Raw genomic sequence first — 24,356 nt, 5'->3', positions numbered from 1 at the left:
CCTTGCCCAGGGTCACACATCCAGTGAAGGTGGGATTTGAATACTGCTATTATATTTCTGCAAAACACCCTCCTTCTGTGTGTTGAACATATAGAAATTGATAGGTTGAACCACATAGAAATTGCTCTTCTATGATAATTTCTAATCTATTTTAAAAGCCATTGCATTTGACTCACCCTAGGAGTAGGGATCACTTCTTTCCTAATGAATGGTTGGTCTGTTATGTTTCTTCATGACCAGAGAGTGGGTTCCATGGGGGATCATGTCCATCTGGCTTACCACTCTCTCCACAGACTGCCTGGTTCATGATTGACATTTGATAAGTGTCAGTTGAATGAACAACAACCAAAAAGTTTTGACTCCCTCTCCTCTTTTCCTCAGGTGTATCTCATTTTTGCAGCCCCCTGTATCTGTGTCACTTTTAGGAGAACCTGTGAATAGTCATAACTAGTTAGAAAAGATGCAGCTTTGCCAGTGATAATTGCAACATAATCAACATATTCAACTTCAGGAGAACCCTTTTAACTGATGAAGACATTGATTAAAACATGCCCTTCTAAGATGACCTCTCAGTTCAGAAACTTGAAAATGTAACATGTTTGGGCTCACTACCAACACACAGCAATTTTGGCTAGAATGTATGTGGTGCTCCGAATGCCATCCTCTCAGATCCTTATTTGAACAGTAAACACATTTTTAAAACATATCATGTTGTCTCTAAAAATAAGCGATCTTTCAAAACGAAAACCAGTGCACAAGTAGTTGGCACATCTGGTAGTCAGAGAAGTTGTATGGTTTGTTTTTAGGGAATGACAAGCCAAGGAACATTCAAACTTGGCCAATTGCAAACTTTTCTTCTATCTGTGATGACACCTGATTTAAAAAAAAAAAAAATTGGCTCCAGGCTTGATGCAGAAAGAACATTGGAAATGGTCAGAGAATTAAACAGCACCATTTACTATCTTGTTTTGTGCAAGGAATTATAAAAAACTGTTTTTTTCTTACTTCAAGAAAGAATGGAGCAAAAAAGCAAGGACAAACATGAAACAACAATAACAATAACAAAAACAATAGCAGTGGATAGCCATTGAGCACCTATTATGTGCTGGATAATGTACTGAGTCCTTTATATGTGATGTTAATACTAGATGCACAACAACCTTGTGGGTGGTCTTAATTTTCTTCCTGTTTTGTAGATGATAAGGCATAGAAATAAGACATACAAATGCTCAGTAATCTGCCCAGGCCACACACCTAGCTGATCTGAGGCAGGCTGTCCCCAAAGTTCGAACTCCAGAGCACTGCCTGATTCTGAATAGCCTGGAGGTGGTCATTATGTCTGGCATTAGAAAAAGAATTAGATGGTCACATTGACCTGCAGTGGCTCTTGGTCAAACTATTGTTTCACTCCACTTGTGAGGCAAATGATGCTGTTTTCCAGAACATTCTTATAGCTACATACAAACATTCCCTATTCCCAAGAAGTCCACCATTCATTCTCATGGTTTGAGGCTATCATCTATGATTCTGGCAGAAGCTGTCATTTCTCTCTCTCTCTTTTTTTTTTTTTTTGGAGGATGTTAAAGCTGACCAGTGAATTTGGGAGTAGGGGGTGGGACAGTAAAAAATTGATGGACATATTGGAGAGAGAAGGGCTAATGTTAATTTCTTTATTACAGAACAATAATGTGGATATATGCATCTAGGGTAGAAGGTTACACAGGCAGTATGACCTGTGTAAAATTCTGGCCCAGGAAAATGGATTTATAGTTACTATTCCCACTGACTCCATCTTCTAGTAAGCAGCCCTGTGGAGAAGCATCAAAAGGATTGACTTTTTGAAATTGCTTTTATTTTTTCTCCAAATGGCACTGTTTCAAAAAAGACAATCAGGTGGGCTTCAGTGGAAATAATTTGTCAGTGTTTAATGCTCACTATAACTATCTCCTATTTTCATTCTTTCATCTCCTCTAAGCCTTCTTCAATGTGTACTAATAGACCCCAGGCTAGGTGCTAAGGGATGCCCCAAACATAGGGCTCTGCCTTTCAAAAGCTGTAAAATATAAAAACTGAGAGGATGAAAGGCAGGCAAAAGTTCATTTCCTGAAATGTTCCAGGAACTGAGGCAGGTATATTACGGGAGACCAAAGGGGAACAAAGGGAAGAGTTGGGCAGATCTGCTCATTTGGAGGTGGAGAAGGGAGTTCATAGAGGAGGGAACCTTTGAATTGAGACCTTAAATTGCAGAGGGTTCTCACTAGGTAGGTTAGTTAGAGTAAGGCCATTCCAGGTAGAGAGAAGAGCTTGAACAAGACATGGGTTAAAATAAAATTTTCACTGATCATGTTGGTATTTATTGATTCACGGTATGTGTATTTTAATGTCACAACATCTCTGAAATTTGAACACCAGGCTGCAAATTTAATTGGCTGTTCATGTTTCTCCCTGGTAACCAAAATAATGCTGTGCCTTACAATGTACTGGCATTTTAGATTTGATGAAATATTAATCTGCTTTGCCATCAAGTGTTATTTTTTAAGTGTGCTGTTCCAGCTTCTGGGTGTCTTTGTTTTAGGGGTGGATGGATATTAATTATTTGTTTATTAAAAAGGAAAAAGACATGAAATGATTGAATTCTTTGTAGGACTATATGGTATTTGACAGAATACTTCACATCTGATGTTGTTTTGATAACAAGGGCTGATAACAATGGAACCTGGGGAGGCAATTCAGGTGTTTTACATACTGGGCTAAGCTATGAACCACAACATTACCTTTTCCAAGGTCAGAAGGAAGTGGCATTTAGAATTTTTAAAAATGTTTAAGTTCTGATGCACTCCATAAAACTGTTCACACCAATCTAGGTGTCAATAGGAAGCCCTGATAGTACGATGCTTTATGAGTTATGGAAACAGAGTATCTATGATTGATTGTCCAAGGCCCAAGAAGATGGATCGAACTTAAGCTGCAGTGGGAAGGGTAGACGAGATGTTCTGGTGGGTGTATGTGAAAAACAGAAATCCAAGAAATTTCTGTTGCAATTAATGATCTTGAAAAGTGTACAGGAAGAAGCCAAGCATCCTGGAGCCCAAACTTAAGCACACAGGTGTCACAAAGATACACTCCTGGCAGTATCAGTTTCTGCTTGGATTTCATCTGAATTTTAGTTTCCTTAAAGGCTGGACTGGAGCAAGGCTGCTGCCAGCTAAGGATGCTGTCACTCTACCAGCGTTTTTGAGATGTGGCTACATAGATGGGGCCATAGCTATTGTTCCAATTGTCTTGTTTGTCCTTTGGCTTCAGGGGCTTCTGGAAGAAAATGTTTCAAAAGATGATAAGTAAAAATACTTTTTGGCTATTGATTTAATTTTGGGGAAAACAAAATAGGAAAGCATGTCCTCAGGGCTAAGGAAAGATACAGTGACACTTTTCACCTATTACGATCCCAATTATATCAATGGGAAAAAAAAGTGAACTTAAGTGAGAAAATTTTAGATCCTGATTTGTTAAAAACTGAGGTCATATTTATTTTCATTTGTTGTAAGTGGGAACAGAGTGTTTAGTTACTGACACTTGGCCAGGTAGTTGGCAAAAAAAAAAAAAAGTTTGAACAAGTACATCCATGTAAAAAGAATGTCTAGAATGATTCAACTATTATTATTATTTTTTATAAATGAATCATGGTAGTGTTTGCCTTTTTTCCCTTGCTTTTCACTTTTCCATAATGACACAGATTCTTGTGGGTTTCTTCTTTTTTCTTTCTCTTTTGGGTATGTACCAAACTTTGCAACATTGGAAGGTTGTAAACTAATGCAAATGAAAAACCTATGTCAAATTTAGTTACCATGTTGCTTTTCAAATGAGTATATTAAGACTCTCATCCTGATTGTTTAAAAAATTTGATATGTGTTCAATGACAGAGTATTGGGAAAAAGAGAAAAAAATCAAGATTGGAGGTACACAGTCATACTATATCCTTTTAAACAGGCTTTTTGGAAGTCCAGATTTGGAATGAAGTAAACCAGTTAAACGGGTTTTTATTTTTTAAATTTTTTTTAGTAGTGTCAACTTTCCTTGCTGGGTGATTCCAGTGGAGGGGGAGGAGACAAAAAAAAACCCCACCAGAAAACACTTTGGTTTGATGAAGGTAATTCTATCGCCCTACTACCTTAACCCTTTAGGTAAAGATATAAGATATACCTCTCAATATCATTCTCAAAACAAGATTCTCACTTCTATATAGAAGTGAAATTTAACCACATTTTATATAAGTGGTGATTATGGAAGAGTGTCTGTTGTAGCTTTATGACTTTCCAGTTGGAATTAGAAAAAGATTTTTGGTAATATTGCCCGTACTAAAAAAGGAAAATCTGAGGACTGTCTTTTGAGATGGGTCCTGATATAAGTGTGCACATGTGTGTATTTACTGGTCTCTGATTTAAGGGACATAAAAGCTAACCTGATTCATTTGTTTTTAGGGGCTCTTGGCTTTGGGCCTCAGTGCAAGTCCATTGGAAAAGGCAGCTGCAACAATCTAGTGGTCACCAGCAGTCCCATGATGGTTCAGCGACTGGGACCCATTTCACCTCCAGCAAGCCAGGTCTCCACAGCATGCAAGCAGATCAGTCCTAGCTTACAGAGGGCAGTGAATGCAGCCAACCTGAATATACCTCCTTCAGATACCAGGTCTCAAGTTACTTTTTTTTCCCCCCTTCTTTATGGTATAATCACACCCCACATGTGTTTTCCCTTCTATTCCTGAATGCATGGGCGTGCACACACGCACACACACACATGCACACACACATACACACACACGTATGCACATAAACACACATGCTCCCAAGCAACTCTTCTGATGTGAGTGTTGTAGGGGAATGCTCCTAAAAACTAAGTATGTGCCATTGTATCCTCTTAACTGGGAGGAATGGTTTAATATCTCCTATCTTGTGGTATAATTAAAATGAATGCCCATTTTGAGATTTTGAGCCTCAGTGACTGAAGGCCAATATGTACATTTGTCAGTTCCTGGTGAAGCAAGTCATGTCATGGTCGAATAAGTGTTCCATGCACATCTTTTTTACCTGACAGGTTTTGGTGTATATATTTCAGTCTCAACACTGCTTATCAAGCTGTTTTCTCAATCCATCCATCTGTCTACCCACCCATCAACCAATCTACCCAAATATGTATCAATATCAAGCATCTACTGTCTGTGTAATGTAATAATCAAAGTTTAGGGAGATAGCAGAGAGAATGAAGACAGAAATCACACATTTTAAGGCTTTATGATATGTCGGGAAGACGTATTTTCATGTATGAGTTACATAACATTTCAACATGATGTCTGATTAGGTGGCAGAATAAGTAGGTACAATAAGTACCACGTATCTATCTTCAGAGGGGAGAATTAATTAGAAAAGAGAAATCACCCCTCAGACAAATTTTCATCTCTGTCAAGGTTGATATTAGGGAGATCATAAAACCAAAATACTGTATAGTTTAAGGTCCATTTCTTTTTTAAGTTAATATTTTATCATCAGAAGTTATCTTCTTTGAAAAGCACAATCCAAAGTTTTTGCCTATGAGTCCTGGTTCTGCTGTAACTGATCCTGCAAAGGACTTTCACTCTCTGGGTCTCTTCCTCTTTTCTTCTTGTGGGGCTGTAACCCACTAAGATACCTGTGGTTCTGAGACTCTATTTCTTCTTCCTTTCCTTCCTACTACCCATCTTTTCTGCTCTTTTCTTCCTGCACAATCCTCTTAGCTTCCATTTGAGACTCTGAAAACATAGTTCCTGGATCATTTATTTATGCCAATTTTTTCATGGGGTGGAAAGTTGTTTTTCAGCTGAGACTTTTTGTGATGGGAAGCTGCTGTCATTTTCCCATTGATGATTATGCCTTGAGGGACTCCTCAGACTTGCTGAGTGCTGCATGTAAAATTAACTGTGCTCATGGGTGGGTGTCACTGGGAAGCCTTCAGCTTCCTGTCGGTGGCAAGTCCAGCCCATGCCTTGAAGGCAGAGTCATAATTAATGGAGGAGCTGATGGTAGGCAGAGCACAGGCTGCTCAAGCCACATACCTTATGCAGTCCTTTTCATGGGTCGGCCAGAGAGGGTCATTATCTCAGTGTGTTCTGGCACATTTGATTCCTTAGCATAATTTTATATCCTTAAAAGGCAACACCTTAAAGAAACACTGACAAGTGTTTTTGACTATGTATTCTGTGAGCTCTTCTATGAGAAAAAAATTTTTTTGCAGGATGAACAAAGAAACATGGTTTGAGGAGTGGCTTAGTGAAGGATGGAACCTACTTTTAGCAATTTGGAAAGGTCGCATATTATTTGTGATCTTTAAATTGGTTTGTGTGTTCCATCAGAGGGGAGAAAGAGTAAGAGGCAGCAGTTCAAACTGGAAGGCATGTCAGTGTCACAGAGAAGATGGTGAGGTCATCATCTTAGAGCCTTATCCACCAGGAGTCTGCTGGAGGCAAATAGGGACTGGAGAGATGCTCTGCCTAATTACCCATATAATTCCTGTAATTCCTAAAGTAGAAATTATATCACTCAAGTACAATCGTGGGTAGAATTTGGATAGACATCCTTCCAGGTGTATGCAAATGCATGCATCATAAGTATTGGCTTTTCTTTCCACTAAATTGACCTAATAACTGACATAGTTTTATAATTACTTTTTTCAGTTCATATATTATAAACTCTTTTGTAATAAAGGTTTCTTCAGCCTCACATAATGGTTTCTTTCTGCTCCAAATTCCATTTTATAAAGAAAGTATATAAATAAAAAGTAATTCTTATCAGTCTTTTATTACTAGGGATTTAGTTCTTTCCCCTTATTTTAGTATTATAAATAATGCTTTATTGCATTAACCCTGTAACTCTTTTATTGCACCTCTCTGATTATTAGAATAAATTCTTAAAGTACAATTTGCTGGGTTAAAGGAAATGTACAATTTTTAGCTCTTAATATGTATTCTCAAACTGCACTATAGAAAAGACCTACCCATTTATAAATTCACTAACAGGCTAAGAGAGTGCCTGTTTTTCTGGCCTTATCAAATATTAGTTATTATTTTTATAAGTTTTTCTTAGTATAAATTTTCCATCTGAGGTACAAAATGATATTTTGTTTTAATTTGCATTTCTTAATTATTGATATCATTGACCAGTTTTCATGGATGCATTGGCTCTGTTTTTTTTAAATTCATTTGTATACATTTTTCTCTTGGGTGTTCATCTTGAAAATGTCACTTTTTTCTTAGCTTTGTTGGGTTCTGTCTAATTAATTGATGAGAATTTTGCCCTAGTACTGAGTATTTGCTTTCATTAATTTCCCAACCATTTCTGACTTAATGATAAATGCAAACTTACCCCTTAGTATTTTGAAGAGCAAGAAGATCAAGAAACCATTCTCAATTTAGGCATTCCCAAAAGTTTATACCACAGAGCCTGTTGTGCATATTTCTCCTAAAATGACAAGGCCAATGTACTGGTATAGTAGTCTCATCCAGTGGAGTCATATCCCCATCTAGCAAAAGTTGGACAATGGAAAAAATTTGCATGAGTTTGGAATATATTTAGCTTTTCTGGTGTTTGCACATGCATTGTGATTCTGTACTTTATGATTGAATATTTGTACTACCTTCTAGTATTATCCCTGTTGAAAACATCATGGACCCCAAGACACAGAAAATCTAAATGCTTTCTCCAGTGTCACTTGCTTGTCAGTCACAAAACTCACCCATTGCCTGATAATATCATTCTACATCCAGAAAGGCACCACATTTCTCTTTCTCTTCTATTAGAAATTCTTAGGGGTGATTGTCTTTTTGTTTGGAATATGCCCACAAAGCTCAGAGGAAGAGCACAGGCTAGGAATGGACTCTGGACTCTCTATGAGTCCTAACGTTTTATAAAACCCTTCTGTGACCAGATGCCCTGCTAATTCTTCTGAGTGATTTACCAGGACACATAAATAAGAAGTTCCAGATAGACCAGGACTGGTCTTCCTTTCCATATCTGTGTATATATGAAATATATGTATTCTTATGAGTGTCAGTTTGAGAGTTTTCTGCATTATTTTTAAATTAGAACTTCTTTTAAGTTTGGCATTGAACCAAATAATTCAATTTGGGTCATCCTACCTCTTACAACTGAGAGTTACTTAGCTCTTACTTTATCAGCCACCGTAATCCTTTTTGCTGATGGTTCCCGGGTGTTCGTATTGCTTTTATTTTGTTTGAGATATATCTACCTTCTTTTCACATATAGCTCCAAATAAACCAGTCACCAGAAATAGTATCCTTAGGAACAGATGAACATATGGAAATGGAGATTGTTCTCAGTATGGTGACACAGCGCTCTGAACTCTGTCACTTTCCTTCCCACAGGTCTGGTGTTGTAGCAGCAGGGGTTGCAGGCAAGAATTCTTGGCAGCCCTCACACTCATTCAACATATTGTTGCAGAAAGTACAGAAAATTTGTGTTCCATTTGTAGCTTGTGTGACTTGAAGCCGGGTTTACCAGGTCTTGTAGTCAAGCAGAGCCTTATGGACCACATGTGAGCTGCAGTGTGAGAAAAGCAGTAGAGAATGTATATGATCCAGCTAAGGCTCTGTCTGTCACATGCTGCTTCATTTATTATTCACTAAGGACTTTATCCCCTCCCCCCATTTGTTTTTTTTTGGGTGTGTGTGTCACTAGGAAAAATTTTTACAGAACCTTAGTTTTATTCTTTGTATAATAGAATTGATTAAAAATCCAGTTTACTTGCCTCACATATTGTGTCAAATAAGAAGGTAACATAAGAAAAATGCTTTGTAAGTTACAAATATTGGATAGTTACCATCGTGATGTTTATTTATTTACTTTGTTAATTAACACATTTTTGAATACTTTGTATTTATCTAACACTCTGGTAGGTACTAGGGAGATTTAAAAATGCCTCTTCTGTTGAGAGACTTTGACTTCTGTTGAGGAAAATACCCACATATTCTTCCAGGTGCACAGATAGTATATAACCTCTTTGGAAAGAGGACTCTTACTGAGAACTGGTGTATTGGGGAGATATTCCATGCATTAGAACTGTAAAAGGTCTGGATTACTGCATAGGAGTTAGGAGAGAGACTGGCTGCTGAGAGAGAGAGAAAGAGAGAGAGAGGGAGGGAGGGAGAGAGACAGACACAGCCCTATTCATACTAATTGCTTTAATGATAGAATATAGAATTTGCTTTTCGAAAAATATATGATAACTATCTTAGAAAACTGACATGTCCAAGGTATTAAGCAAAGCATCTACACAGGGTTATATTCAGATTTAATTTAAGCCATAGTCAGGTGTAATTTGAGAAAAATGAGAATCATCTTTCAACAATGGAACAATGAACAAGTCTCACTATAGGCTGCCCTCAAACCAAATAATATAATTTTATAAGCAAAGTTTATAGAGGTAGATAAAATTCTCTGTTGGTCACTGCTTAAAAATCTGAAATGTTCTAAAATGACACTGACAGGCAAATGTGCCACCTGAGAATGGACATCCACTCAGCCACATGGCTCTAGTGAAGCTCTTATTCTTGATGTTCTATAAACTTTCTCAGGGTGTAAAGCAAAGTCAGTTGTCTCTGCTTCAAATATGACATATCTACTGATTTAGCTTGGGTCTGAAAGTAATTCCTGAATCTCACTGGGGAAGGGACCAAAGGGCCCTTGACATCCAATCACCAGGAGCCTTCTGCTGAGCTCTGCAGGAAGAGCCACAAGCTGCAAGTGTGCTAAGAAAATAATTGAAAAGTGTCCACGGGGAATTAAAAAACAGATGGTTCAGAAAACACTTTGGGGCTTGAAAAAGGACTTCAACCCAAATGTAAGGATGTGGACTAAGAAAAAAATCTATGTCAAGGGCAACTGGACATACATTCCGGCTGTGTTTGTCATTGGTAAACATTACTTCGCCTGATGGTAACATCATGTTGATCACAGTGTTATCACCCCATAGTGTGCATTTCAGAGCTGTTTTCTTGCTAATATCTCACACTCATAGGAAACCACATTCCTGGCTTCCATTTTGTGAAATGGAGTAAGAGGAACAGGTGGGATAAAAGTGTTTCTCTTTTTCACTTGTTCCTTTGCAACAGGTTGATATTTAACAGCTAAAGATAGTAAAAGTATTCATTTTGGGGAAGGCAGACATTTTCTATAACATTTTGTTGTGGTTAATTTTATTATCCCCAAAATAGATCTCTGTAGAAAGCAAGTGCAGATACACATAAATAAGCCAACTTTTCTGCTGTACACTGAGTCTAAGTCAGGGAATACAGTGCCTGTTCTAAATGTCTACATGAGTAGCCTCTTTGTGACAGATTTTCTGTCTAAGGTACATAGCTTTTTATTTTCTTCAGTTCTTTTTAAAGCAACCATGCCGTAATAAAGCAAAAGAATTTTAAAGGGGCCTGAGCTACATTATGGGCCATTTTTTAATGTATACAATATTGTGAGACATGAAGCTTATTTAGCAAAGGGAAAGAACAGGTAGGGAAATCTTGTAAAACAAGCAATTGAAAGTGAATGATCTACTCTCAGCCCAAAGCTGCTCTGATTTAAGAACAAGAACTCATCAAAAACCCAAGGCAAGCAAGTGTGGTTAAAGGACATGTAAGGACATGGCCCCAGCATGTAATTCTAAATATGACTTGATTTTAGTTCGAACTCCTTATATATTATAGCTATGTTTTATTTAAAAAATTAAGAATTGAAACCAGTCCATGTGTTTTATATATATTTTTCACCTACTGGGATGATTTGATATTGTAACTGAGTACTGACAGGGGATAAATTGCTCTTTAATTATTATTATTATTATTATTATTATTATTATTATTATCTTACTAATTTGTTAATATCAGTGAAACTAAATTGTAAAGCTTCTGAATCCCTTGGACTACGCTTTGACTTTAAGGATTTACTCTTTTTTTTTTTTTAATGAAGTAAAGTTTAATGTTACCTCCCCAAATAGATGTTACTTAAAGGCTGGTACTCTGTTTAGATTTGTATGCGCTGCAAAGCCTATCATACCATACTGCACACAGTAGGTACTTAACAAATACTTGATTATTTGGTTTGCTATGACAAGACATTAATAATTTTTCCCAGGTCTTTAATTTTCCCCCTACATTAAAAAGGATATTTGAAAATAAAGCAAGCACTATTTATTATAATTAAAGTTCTGAGATTATAACAATATATCTTTTGTTTTATTATTTCAGTAAGCATTAGCTTTTATTGTGCTTCTTGGGAAAATATTATTTACCTGGAACGAAAAGCCTTGGATTTTATCTGAACCCAAGAATGTGTGTTTGGTGGAGAATGTAATTAGGGGAAATACATAAGGGATTGTAAGTGCAATGTTCTTTTAGCTCTTAAGCAATCCATATCCTGTTAAAATGTTATTTTTTTTTCTTCTCTTCTGGCTGCTGTTCCAGGTCCCTTATTTCACGGGAGTCTCTGGCATCCACGACTTTGAGTCTCACGGAAAGTCAATCGGCCTTGAGTGTGAAACAAGAGTGGTCTCAGGGCTACAGGGCTCTGCCTTCGCTTTCCTCCAACCATAGCTCTCAGAATGGTGTGGATCTAGGGGACTTCCTTGGCCTTCCTCCAGGGACATCCATGTCCAGCAATAGCGTCTCTAACTCATTGCCATCCTATCTTTTTGGCATGGAAAATACCCACTCTCCTTACCCTAGTCCCCGGCATTCATCCACCAGATCCCACTCGGCCCGCTCGAAGAAAAGAGCACTGTCCTTGTCGCCCTTGTCAGATGGCATCGGGATAGACTTCAATACCATCATCCGCACCTCACCCACGTCCTTGGTTGCCTATATCAATGGGCCGAGGGCATCCCCAGCCAACATGTCCCCGCAGCCAGAGGTCTACGGGCATTTCCTGGGGGTACGCGGCAGCTGTATTCCCCAGCCATGTGCAGTACCTGGCAGCCAGAAGGGCGTGCTGGTGACCAGTGGTGGCCTGGCGCTACCGGCCTATGGTGATGATGGAGTACTGGAGTATGAGCGCATGCAACAGCTGGAGCACGGTGGCCTTCAGCCCGGGCAGGTCAACAATATGGTGGTGCAGCATGGCCTGCCGGGCCCTGAAGGCCAACCTTCTGGCATGCTCAAGACTGAGCGACTGGAGGACTTCCCAGGTGGTACCCTGGATCTGCCACCCGCTCCCCCCCTACCTCCCTTGCCACCGCCTCAAGGTCCCCCACCACCCTACCATGCCCACCCTCACCTTCATCACCCAGAGCTAGTGGCCCACAGCCAGCCACTGGCACTGCCTCAAGCCACCCTGGACGATGATGGAGAGATGGATGATGGTGGGGGCAAGCACTGTTGTCGCTGGATAGATTGCAGCGCCTTGTATGACCAGCAGGAGGAACTTGTGCGGCACATCGAGAAGGTCCACATTGATCAGCGAAAGGGGGAAGACTTCACTTGCTTCTGGGCTGGCTGCCCTAGAAGGTACAAGCCTTTCAACGCCCGCTATAAACTGCTGATCCACATGAGGGTCCACTCTGGGGAGAAGCCCAACAAGTGTACGGTGAGTTTCTGAAGCCCAGGAGTGACCTTTCTCCAAGGCCTAGTATTTGTATTTCATGTGTGTATTTTTCTAAACTTGGCCCACAGGTCTGAGGACAGTTTCTTCATTTGTGGGTTTGGATGTGTGGTGCTGGGGATGTCCATGAGATGGGATACGTCTTCAGCTTGAGGAAGGGAAAGGTTCTTCTGATGGCTAGTGGCTGCTGGTTTCTCTCCATTTCTAGATTCTCTTCTGAAAGGGTACATGATCAGCAGGGAAGGCCAGTCTGCCCCACTGTCCGTAATCTTGAAAAAAAATGCTGGCCAGGCACAAACTGGAGCTTCCTTAATGTGCGTGGACGTGCAAGAGCAAAGGAACACACATCACACCACCAGCGAGCTTTAGCTCTCTTCCAAAGCAAATACTCAGATTTTTCTTTCCCTCCAAAAACTGAGTGAGACTTGGAGTGGGGGAAAGGGGTGTTCTGATATTTAAGAAAGGAACTTACCACTTAGCAAATTGGCTAGTAAAATTATTGCTACATGTACCCACACGCCTGCACACTGTACTTTCCAGTTGTGGGACTAGTTAATGATTTATAGCCAGCATAAAAACACCAAAGGATACCACAAAGCAGAACCTGGAGGGATCTCACCTAATTTTAAGGAGAGAGTTTGTGGAAAGATATAAGGAGGGAGTGGATTAGGGAATGTGCCTAATGTACCTTTGGCATTGAAAGAAGTGGGCCTGGTGTCACTTTCCCCTGCCTTCCCCTTTTCCCGGCATCAGTCCTAGAACTCTGTTTCTGGGCAAAATTTACTATATTTGAATAATATGATTCTTAAACTATTTCACAATAATTTCACACCTCAGAGAAGCCCTCAGGGTTTACAAGTGGGACATCACCCTTGGGATCACAGGGATGGCTTTGCACAATCTGACAGCTTACTTAACTCTTGGAAGAAGAAGAACATATGGTTTATATTAATTTAGATGGGTAGGAATATTTCTTCAGAGTTAAAATCTGAGAATTCTGTGTGCTCCCTGGATAATGAGTATGGTGGAGGTCACTAAATATGTGAAATATATAAATTATTTTAAAAAGGAACTTATCTGGACTGTGATTCCCCAACCCCAGTCCCTTCTTTCTATAGCATGTCGTGATATAGAGAATCTGGACCATGTTTATGTCTCATTGTAGATTAGCCAGGTTCTCTGATTCATGTAAAAGCAAACCAAACAGGTGACATCTGTAATGTAAGTATTAGAAACACCTTTTCACCATCCAGTAGGTATTTTTGAAAGAGTTTTAAGAATTTTTGGTGGAATGAAATTGCATTTCTCATGGTTACATTAGGCCCCATGTTGTGATTTTTCTTAAGGAAAACCTGAAGGTGATATATTGTGAAAATGTCAGGTTCTGAGTGAAAGGAATGATTACATTCCAGGAGACAAAACCTCACTCTTTCAGTAGGGTTCTACATTAAAAATGCCAGAAAGAGACAGGCAATTGTAGGCAATTCCATTTACTCTGTTTGGAACACACCATCCTATTGCAGGCAGGAAAGACATTCAGTTTCTGAAGGAAAACAGTCCAACCTTTCAGTTCTGACTAATCCTGGCTGAAAATAGTTTACTGGATTTGGTTTTACTGAAATAAACATAAAGCCTTGAATTATCCAAAGAAATTTTTTTCTGCATTGCAAAATTAATTTTTATGCAACAGGATTTCCCCATTTTCCCACTATCCCCAGACTTTTTAAAGATGTGTAACTTTATAAGGTTGACTTTTGCTGAAGTGCATGCTGAATAGTAAAAATAGAAATAGTTGAGTGAAAGAATAAGCTGAAAGGTAAATGTTTGCAGACCTCTGCATAGCTCTTTATTGTACTGTTCAGGATGGGTATGGGAGGTAATTTTTCTCTTAATCTGCCCACTCCCCACATCTAGATGGAATCTTTGCAAAATGCAGGTTGCTAATTTAATAGCATATTAAATCTAGAACCACAAACCATTTACTTACACATATTATAGTGCAAATATGTTTATCCAAGGCAGGGTTTCTTAGGACCTGACTAATGCTGCAATTCTAGTCTTGGGAATATATATTTATAGCAAGAAGTCATCCATTTTCACATAAACATACATATTATGGACTTCATTTCTTCTGAAGACCCTTGACTTACTCGTCATCTGCTTGATTTGTAGGACTGTAGCCTACTGGCAGTGAATGTTTTGCATGAAAATTTAGCATTCCTCTCAAGGTGTAGTCCATGGATAGAAAACATTGTGCTTAAAGTGGATGCCCACCTGAAATAATGTATTCTTCTGCTTTTGAAAAATGAATGTTTACACATTTGGATCCAGACACAAAGAACTTTTAACACTGGGATGTTTCATTGCTTTAAAATCAGAAGGTAGTTGAATCAAAGCTAAAGATCCTGCCAAGTAAAATGATCACATTCTTCTTTTGGAGAAGTGATCTTTGGCTTTTTGTGGCTGTGTCACATGCTGCAAAGGCTAGGAGCAGTTTCAATGAAAAGGTCCAGTCTATTTTACGTATGCTTAACTGCTTTTAATTTTCCATGATAGAGTTACTCATCATTTTCACTCAATTGCTTATTGACCCAGGAAAGGGCAGATGACCCCTTTGTGTTTGGTGACCATGACTACAAGAAGCACAAAGAGCTTGTGGAAGTTATGGTAAATGGAGGGTGTGTCAGAGGGCTACAGCCTGCTTACAGGAAGAGGCTGTCACTGGTGTCCTCCCTCAGTGCCAAATTCCCTTTCCTGCATGGGAGAATGCATTTTCAGAATTTCTGATTATGACTCTCCAGCTTTACCCAGAACTCTAGGGTTCTGATCACTCAGAACTGTAGACGGCAAAACCAGGGGAGGGTTATGAATTATTTATTTGGTTCAATTACTGTAAGAAGAGGATGGGTTATTTTCCTTTCCCCACCCAAATAATCCCACCGTTCTGTAGATCTCATTCTTACTGCTTCTGTGCAAAGCTCTCTTTGCAGGCCTGGCACAATGGCAGAGATATTCCCAGCCATGACAAAAAGGTCTTGAGAAGTAAAGGCCATGGCAGACAGACAGACCTCAGCTAAATCGGAAACTGGGATATGGCAGTATTATATTTAAAAGGACTCAAGTCCATTCACTACTGTCTATTAAGTAAAGCAATTTCTATGTGCTAAATCATTCTATCTTGACCTTCCTTTGTTTACCCACTCCCAACCTTGGTAAATCTTGGAGTTAAAAAAACGGTGGGGGCATTCCCAGTGTAACTATGTGGAGTTCTGATAAGTTTTCCTGAAATTGTAAGGTTCTAGATTTCCAAGTTAGAACAAGTCATGGAGACCCAGAATTTGTGTCTTTTTCAAACTGTTGATTTGTGTAGGAGGACAACATAAAGTCTAACCCAGAGACACATTTTATGTCAACCATCTCTAACTGTATCCATAGTAATGGTTCCAACAGAGCGCACACTGAGAATGTTTTTGCCATACATAGGTCTTTCTGCCATTAAGTTTAAGGGTGTGCAGTGCCTGGCCTGATAGTGTTCCCAGGAAGGTATGTTTTGAATGAGGCCAGGCATGCTCAGTTAGTGCCTCTGCTGGGAAAACTTATCTGATCAAGGACAGAGTGATCAGGGGCATGGGATTCTGTTGCCAGGGTGGGAAAGGCCAGTACTTGCCTTTGTGCACAATTGCAAGCAGTTGTGCTGGGGGGTTAGGGAGTGTTAATAAGGGAATTAGGGGGAATGTGGGCTGCCACTTAAATTTTGCTTATTTTTCCTGGATGATTTTTATCCAATAGAAAAAAGGAATTTTGTAAAACTTTTACCCACCCACAGATTTTCATGAAAATGTCACTGACCATAGACAGTTTTGAATTTTGTATGAATTGACTCATTTCTCCTCAGGCATTTTGCCTGGCCAAACCTAGAGTATTTTCTTTGGCTTGAACATTGGGTAGTTTGCTTTTTAAGTAACATTGGTTCATGAACATAAGAAAATAAATACAGCACTGGGGCCATGTCCCCATTCTTCTTTTATGGCCTGATGTATGGGTTCATGGGCCACTATTGACTATGTAGCATATTTTAAAAAATATTTTTCTTAGTTATAGATGGATATAATACCTTTATTTTCTTTTTTTTATTTTTATGTGGTGCTGGGGCTCAGACTCAGTGCCTCACACATGCTAAACAAGTGCTGTACCACTGAGCTACAGTCTCACCCCTGTAGCATATTTTTTTGAGGAAAAGTAAATTTATTGTAAGCTGTAGAAGGATTTTTTATGTCTTTTAGTTTGTTATTTGGTAAGATTTGGCATTGATATGATGACCACAATAACATGACCAGAAGGGATCTTAGGAAAATACTATCTAACTATAACTATTAGTTAACACTTCAAAATATTTATATAGGCCAAAATGAGTAAATTTTCATACTACCAAGTATTGATAAGGGTATGTGGAATGGGGAGTATGCTGACTTTTCTGGAGGGAGTAAATTGTGTAACCACTTTAGAGAGTGATTTTGGAATACCTAGTAAGATTGGAGCTAAGCATATCCACTAGAATCATGTCTAAGTGTGTAAACTACAGATTCTTGCATGTGGTGACAGAGAAACCCAAGAAAAGATGTTTATTGCATTTGTGGTTTTTTTAAAAGTGTAAATAACTCTCCATACATAAGATGAATCAATAAACTATGATTTATTCCTAATGAAATAATATAAAGAAGTTTAAAATTATTGGAATATACCCATGAATGTATCAACATGAGCAACTCTCAAAAATTGTTGAGTGAAAATTTATATGCAAAAGGGTTAATGCAGTATAATGCAATTTATGTACATTTAAACACAGCAAAGTATAGAGTTGTTGTAGATCAATAATCATGTGGTTAAGGAATGAAATCCTGTGGGTAGAGTAACCAGTAACCTTAGGATAGGGGATATTTCTAAAGAGGAAAGAAATAGGATGTGGGGATTTTGCTTCATCTTCTTTCCAAAGAGGGAAAACTGACATGAATATGGCAAAATATTAGTTTCTCTTAAACTCAGTGGTGGCAATACAGGTGCCACGGGTATCTGTTATATTTCGTAAACTTCTCTGTGTGAAATGTTTCATTTTAAAAGTGAAAGAAAATTAAGATAGCACTTCAGCTTCCTTACATACATGCCATTTTCAGGTGAGCATAAAGCCCAGAAGAATTGATTTTTCCAGTTTAGCTGTTCTCCACTAAAGCACTATTCTTTGCTTGGCTGACATTTGACTCACCTGGAGACCTTTACAGAGTACCAGTACCTGGGTCTCTCCCCTGAGTTTGTGATGTGTTTTGTCTGGGGAGAGGCTTTCAGGTGATTCTAATGAGCAGCCAAGACTGAAAACAAGTACTCTACAAATTCTAGATAAATGAAAGCCTCCCCTGTCTAGGTTAAAGTGTGGGGAGGCAGCACTTAGTAGAGAATATGTCTTCATTATCATCAATGTCCTGGCGATGATCAGGGTAGTTCATTTTCCCCTTGGAATAAAAAACAGAGGTGAGAGATAAGAAGATACTACAGAAACTCTGGTGGTGGCAGGAGGCTTTTGACAGTGTCCATCTCATGGTCAGAGTATTCTTTCTCTGCAGTTAATAGTAAATTAAAGGTCGGGATGGGCCTTGTGTTGATGTATATATCTGTCATTGCTACTTCTCTCCTCCCTGTGTTAAAAGTGGCACTGACAGATCTGTCACATCTTTCCCATTTTTAGAGGTAAGAGAATTCTTCCTCACAACCATGATGTAGCCTCTCTGCTTTTAATATAAAGTGATCTTCAAAACATTTTTTTTTGCTACTATGGACATTTCTGAAGAGTTGGTAAATTACCAAAATATTGGATTTTCTCTTTTATCAAATCTGCCTGATGTGATTAAATAAATAAAATTAACATTAATATCCTCTTTGTCTCTTGAGGCTGAAACAGCACCAGTGAAACATCTGGTAAAGATCAGAGAGAGTGTAGCTTCCAAATCGTATCCCACAAGGCATCAGTCTGTCAAATATTAGATGCAAACTCAATGATTTAAAAAATAAAACCAAATCTCGAGATTTTTTTCCCCCAGTGATTTTATATAAGAAAGAGATACAAACATATTTCTCTATGTATATACATGTCGAGTATACTGTGGACATATATATGTCACTGTAAATTAAGAACCTCTTAGTATTGGTAAAAGCAAAACCACAGAAATTCTCATCAGATGGGGGAATTGACCACACTGTATAAGGCGTCTGTCAAATCGGATTTCACATCCCAAAGCACTGTTTAGAAACCAGCCATTTGGTGGTGGTTTAATTTGATTTCCCTTTAGAAGGCATTTAATCCAGTTTACCTGGAGAAGTGGCCTTTTATGAACTTTGTCCTAAAAATAAATGTATAGCAGATTTGGGCAAATGTTTCAAAGTAAATTGTGGTTTATGTTTCTTTGCCCTGTGATTCTAGGATTAATGAAAAATAATAGATAATGAGAACAACTCTAAGAGGTTAAATATTTGAGGCTTTATTCTCATTAAACAAAATCATTAACTACATGATGGTTAATGTTCCTTTTAGTTCATATTTATTTTGTGGTTCTTCTCTAATTTTATGCCCTGAAATAACGTTTTTAAAATTAGAAAGCACTATGTAAATCTTCTCATAAATGATTAGGTTAAGGGGGTATATGGCAAACCTTTTGAGATTTATTCATATATAGTTTTAAAAGTCTGTTTTTCTTAGTTCATTCAGACTGCACCATTGTGGAAAATTAGTTTGGCAATTTATTAGAAATGTCTTTTGTGACCTTTGGAATATTTCTTAATTATCTCTTCTTTAAGTGGTTGTGTTGATATCTTTGAGTCCAGATAGAATTTGTGTGGAGTAAAAAACTAAACACATTTATGCTTCTTAAAAAAGAGGTAGTCTGATTCTCTTTGATCTTTCAGAAACGTCTTCTTCAAGTTTGGGGCAGAATGATTTGGAAAGAGATGCTTATTTTTTTTTTTGTAGGCAGATTTATTAGTTTCTGCTATAATTACTGAGCTGAAACTTCTAGACTATCCATAAGACAATGGTTATTTTAACCTGGGGCAATGGATGTGTGGTTGGCAAACCCAGACCAGAGCTTGATCTCACATCTGCTCCAACTCTAGGCAGCCACATATTCTTCATCTAGCAGAGAGATTGATTAGTCTGAATAGGTGCTATTGTCCTATGGAATTTGGTGAGAAAATAGAATGAAGATTGTATATTCTTATTTTTCCAGCACAGTATTTGTTTTTATTTTCCTGGGCCATAGGTATGGACTTGAGTGGGGGGGATAAATTCTTTAGGAGAAGAATTTTTAAAAAGAATTTAAAATGATTAATTTGAAAGGTTGTTGAGAAGTTGGAAAATGAGATGACCAGGTTTTGTGTGGTCAAGGGCAATATGCCTGAGTTATACCCAGTTATACCCAGTTCTCCCAACCGAGGCTGACTATATAATTTCTTATTCAAGTCAGAACACTGTTGAGAATGAAAGGATTCCTATTTCACTGGAATATTAGTCTAAGCCAGCATCATCATGGGAAAACAGGGTTGCGTCCTTAACCTACCCAAATAGCATATGTACTAATGGGCCCACCCAAAGCAAGTTCATTCATTCTTTTGGTCATTGAACATAAACCAAGTATCACACCCTGTCCTGCAACCCAGGAAGTACAGAGCTAGATTGGACATTCTTTTGAGGAGCTCACAGTCTTCTGAGGGTAACAGTGTGAATAGTAAAGCAAGGGTTGTGATATAGACCTATGCAAATTGTTTTAATGGGAAAATAGGGGAAGAAGTTTTCAATTTTGCCAATAGAGATTGGGCAGGCTTCTCAGAGGAGGTAACTCTGTCTTGAAAGAAGAGAGTAGTTAATACTTACAGAGAAGGGAAGGAGGCCATTCAAGCTGAGGCACAGAGGTATGAAAGAGCCCAGAGGAAAAAACAGTTCCCAAGAAGTTTGATAGACCACAACTAGGTAGGAAGTAAGACTGCAAGGACTTGTGAAGGCCTTATTATAGGGATAATGTTACTAAAACTTGGAAGAACTACAAGCCTAGTTAATATTAGTGCAAATCTAGTTAATAAAAGAAAAAATAAAACTGAGGAGGTGGTTTCATTGAGGTAGCAAACACTGTATTTTAGTATATGCAAAATGAAACTTTGACTCCCTCCAACCAAGTCCGTTATCTCTGCAAGTTTACACTTTAATTTTTTAATTAAAATATACCTGTTAGCAGCTATCATATGAAACATGAATTTCTTCTTTTGTCAAGAGATCAGCCAGGGAAACACATGAATGGAGACAAGCATAAAAGCATTTTCTGTTGTGAATTTTAAAGACAAAAATTAAAAACCTAGGGAGGACTGGAGACCTAAGACATTTGATCAATTATGTAGAATGATTAAGATGTGGACAGAGGCTACATACATTCTCTTCCATTAGTTAAATATTTCCTTTTTTAATCTGTAAAGAGACAGAAGTACTGTTAAACAAAGGTTTAGACTGGTGCGCTTTATGCTGAGCTTGTCAGACCTTCTGCTGTTGAAATTTACTTTGGATTATTTTTTCCCTGCTCAGACTAATTAATAGAGGGCAGAGCTAAATGCTTAAGATGTTTAAAGGAAAGAAAATCAAATAAATTTTCATAAAAATAGTGCCCAATTCTAGTGACCATCTATCACTCTGTAGGGCCGATCCATCCTCTCTAGACTGGGGAAGGCCAGGTGAGAGGAAGATATGTTTTTTTATTATTTGAGCTTCCTGCTCTAGCAGCACTAGCCTCACTGGATTTAGGCTGCCCAGGGTCAAGTCATCTGCCTGTTTTTCTGAGAGTCCTGCTCTGGATGAAAGCATTTAGAGTGCCCAATAGGGCATCTGATTGGTCCTGGGTCCTTGCTCCTCATATTTATGAGACAGTTTCTCAGATTGTTTTCCAGAATAATTTCTGTGTTTCTGAACTTTTTTTTTTTTTACAGTGCTTTCATTTCTCAGCACTATTGGACCTGTTGAGCATGTCCTTTGATGAGAACTAACTGCTACTGCTAACCTCTGTCTTTTGAAACTTGGTTTCCCCATTCCCAGTCATAACTTCTAGTGTGAACCTTATCCAGAAAAGTTCAAAGGATATTATGTTAGTCAAGAGAACGGATTTGGAATTGAGGGAACAGTTATAATGAAGGGAAAATGGAGGAACCTAGCCTTATAAAACATTCTGAAATAAAAACAAGTTTGTTGTCCATCTCATCTGCAGTGACATCTCTGAGTGTCTCCATGCTGCTATAAGGGCCCTTGTCCTTACTCCTTAATTTTTCCCCAACTTCACAGAGTTGAAGCTTTCTTTTGTGAAGTATCTTTGGGAAAGAGTAATTTATATACATAATGGTGAATGGTTAAGAAAAGTTTCAGTGTGTTGGCCCTCCCAACGGGAGCTATATTTTGACTAGAAAGGAAGTATTAAACCTTTCCCCAAAACTCCTTTGGGGAGTTAGAGGGGAAAGAAAATGATTATGATATAAATTCTGAGCTACTAGATTACTTTAACCCTCACTGTAGCCCTCAGAACTAAGTAATTTGTGGGGTTTGAGATTCAGTCTGTTCCTTCTACTACATACTCAAGGATCATTTAATATTCACCTTTGAGTTCTACTGACAGCACCTGGTTCAATGATTAACATACAGTAGACCTCAAATATGTGCGCATGCTTGTGCACACACACACACACACACACACACACAGCACATTCTTTTTTTTTAAGAGAGTGAGAGAGTTGTAGATGGACACAACACAATGCCTTTATTTATTTATTTATTTTTAGAGAGCGAGCGAGCGAGAGAGAGAGAGAGAGAGAGAGAGAGAATTTTTTTAATATTTATTTTTTAGTTTTCGGTGGACACAATATCTTTATTTTATTTTTATGTGGTGCCGAGGATCGAACCCAGTGCCCCGGGCATGCCAGGCGAGCGGGCTACCGCTTGAGCTACATCCGCAGCCCACCTTAATTTTTTTTATGTGGTGTTGAAAATAGAACCCGGGTCCCGCCTGTGCTAAGCGAGTGCTCTACTGCTGAGCCACAATCCCAGCCCACACCACACCTTCTTGAAGCTTAGGTGGTAGATAGAGATTCACTATTCTATTCTTTCCTGGATATTTGAAATTTTTTATAATAAAGTATTTACAATAAGTAGGCCAGGAGTGGTGGTGCATGCCTGTAATCCCAGTGGCTCAGGAGCCTGAGGCAGGAGGATCCTGAGTTCAAAGCCAGCCTCAGCAAAAGAGAGGCACTAAGCAACTCAGTGAGACCCTGTCTCTAAATAAAATACAAAATAGGGCTGGGAATGTGACTCAGTTATCAAGTGCCTCTGGGTTCAATCCCCAGTACAAAACAAAACAAAACAAAAAAGTAACTACTTTTGACTTTTTATACATAGGAAAGAACAGTTTGTTTCCTTCAACTCCTCTCAAAAAGAATGCCACCTATTGTTTTCTTAAGTAACCTGTGTTCTGTTGATCTAAAAGCAAATTAATTTTTCCATTGCTCTTGAAGCTCTCTGAACTTCTGATTAAGAATGAAGGCTGGGGTTGTGGCTCAGTGGTAGAGCACTCACCTAGCATGTGTGAGATGCTGGGTTCGATTCTCAGCACCACATATAAATAAATAAATTAATTAAAGGTCCATGGACAACTAAAAATATTTTTAAAAAATGAGATGAACCATACTTTTAGGCAGTAATATGATTTTCAAAAGGCAAATTACAAGAAGGGAACGTTATTGGAATACACTAAGATAATCTAGTCTCCATAACTGACAACTTCAAATCTGTGGCTTGGTATAATAAAGACTTATTTTTGCTCATGTTCTAGTACAGCTGGCTCTTTGTAATCATATAGTAACTCAGGATCCTTCAGTCTCATGGCTCAGCAGTCTGAGTCTAGGGTGAAAGAGAAGCTGTTGAGAAGTTTGGAGGAGTCAGGTCTAGAAGTGACATGCTTCGCTTGGGCAGAACTAAATCACATGGCCCCAACTAACTGCAAGGGAGTCTGGGACGTGTGGTCTGAGTGCCGAGGAGGAAACTTAAGCAGAGTATGGTATCTGCCTAGGGAACTGGAAGTGCCCCCTGCTTCACCCCTGACTTATCTAGGTTTTCTGTGTCCCTTGAAAAGAGGAAATATTTCAGTCTTGATTTTTGAGCTTTCCATGAGTGGTGACCCTGTCTCATCAAACTGGTTTTCTTAAAGACCATTTCTTTTTTTCTTATCAGTGCTGGCTCCTATAACTTGCTATTCAACTTACTAAATCTTCCCCAGCCCAACTGTTCCTTTCTTATTTACTCTCCAAGGATTCCATTGCCGTATAGTCACCACTGCTGGGGAAACTCTCCTTATCTCGAGTGGATTACTCAGTTTTTCCCACCTTGTCCAAATTACATGTTCTTGGTGTATAATTCCCCATTGCTCATCATCTTTCCAAGCTATGAGGATGTGCAATGTCTTCATGTCCCACAGGCATTCACCCATCAGGGAGATCTGCTCATTATCAAGGGCAAGGTCATAAATGAATCACTAATAGATCCACTATTAGGCACAGAAATTTGGTGTGAAGGGCTATTTTACTGAGACCCTGAAACACAATATTCCCCATCTGTTCATAAAGGAGCTTATTTGATACACACAGTGTGGTCATAAATGC

At 38.6% G+C, this 24,356-nt stretch overlaps 1 protein-coding gene across 2 annotated transcripts in view; it reads left to right on the top strand.

Annotated features, from left to right (window-relative positions):
* Glis3 (GLIS family zinc finger 3) overlaps positions 1–24,356 on the top strand; it is a 429,601-nt gene that overhangs the window by 127,834 nt on the left and 277,411 nt on the right. For both annotated transcript variants that reach the window (XM_077797022.1, XM_077797023.1), the window contains exons 4-5: positions 4,479–4,686; positions 11,501–12,617. In XM_077797022.1, the coding sequence (XP_077653148.1) occupies positions 4,479–4,686; positions 11,501–12,617 (1,325 nt within the window). The remainder of the gene's footprint in view (positions 1–4,478; positions 4,687–11,500; positions 12,618–24,356) is intronic.

This window comes from Urocitellus parryii, chromosome 4 (assembly GCF_045843805.1).
Source record: "Urocitellus parryii isolate mUroPar1 chromosome 4, mUroPar1.hap1, whole genome shotgun sequence".
NCBI lineage: Eukaryota > Metazoa > Chordata > Mammalia > Rodentia > Sciuridae > Urocitellus > Urocitellus parryii.
This window is presented reverse-complemented; position numbering and strand designations above follow the sequence as displayed.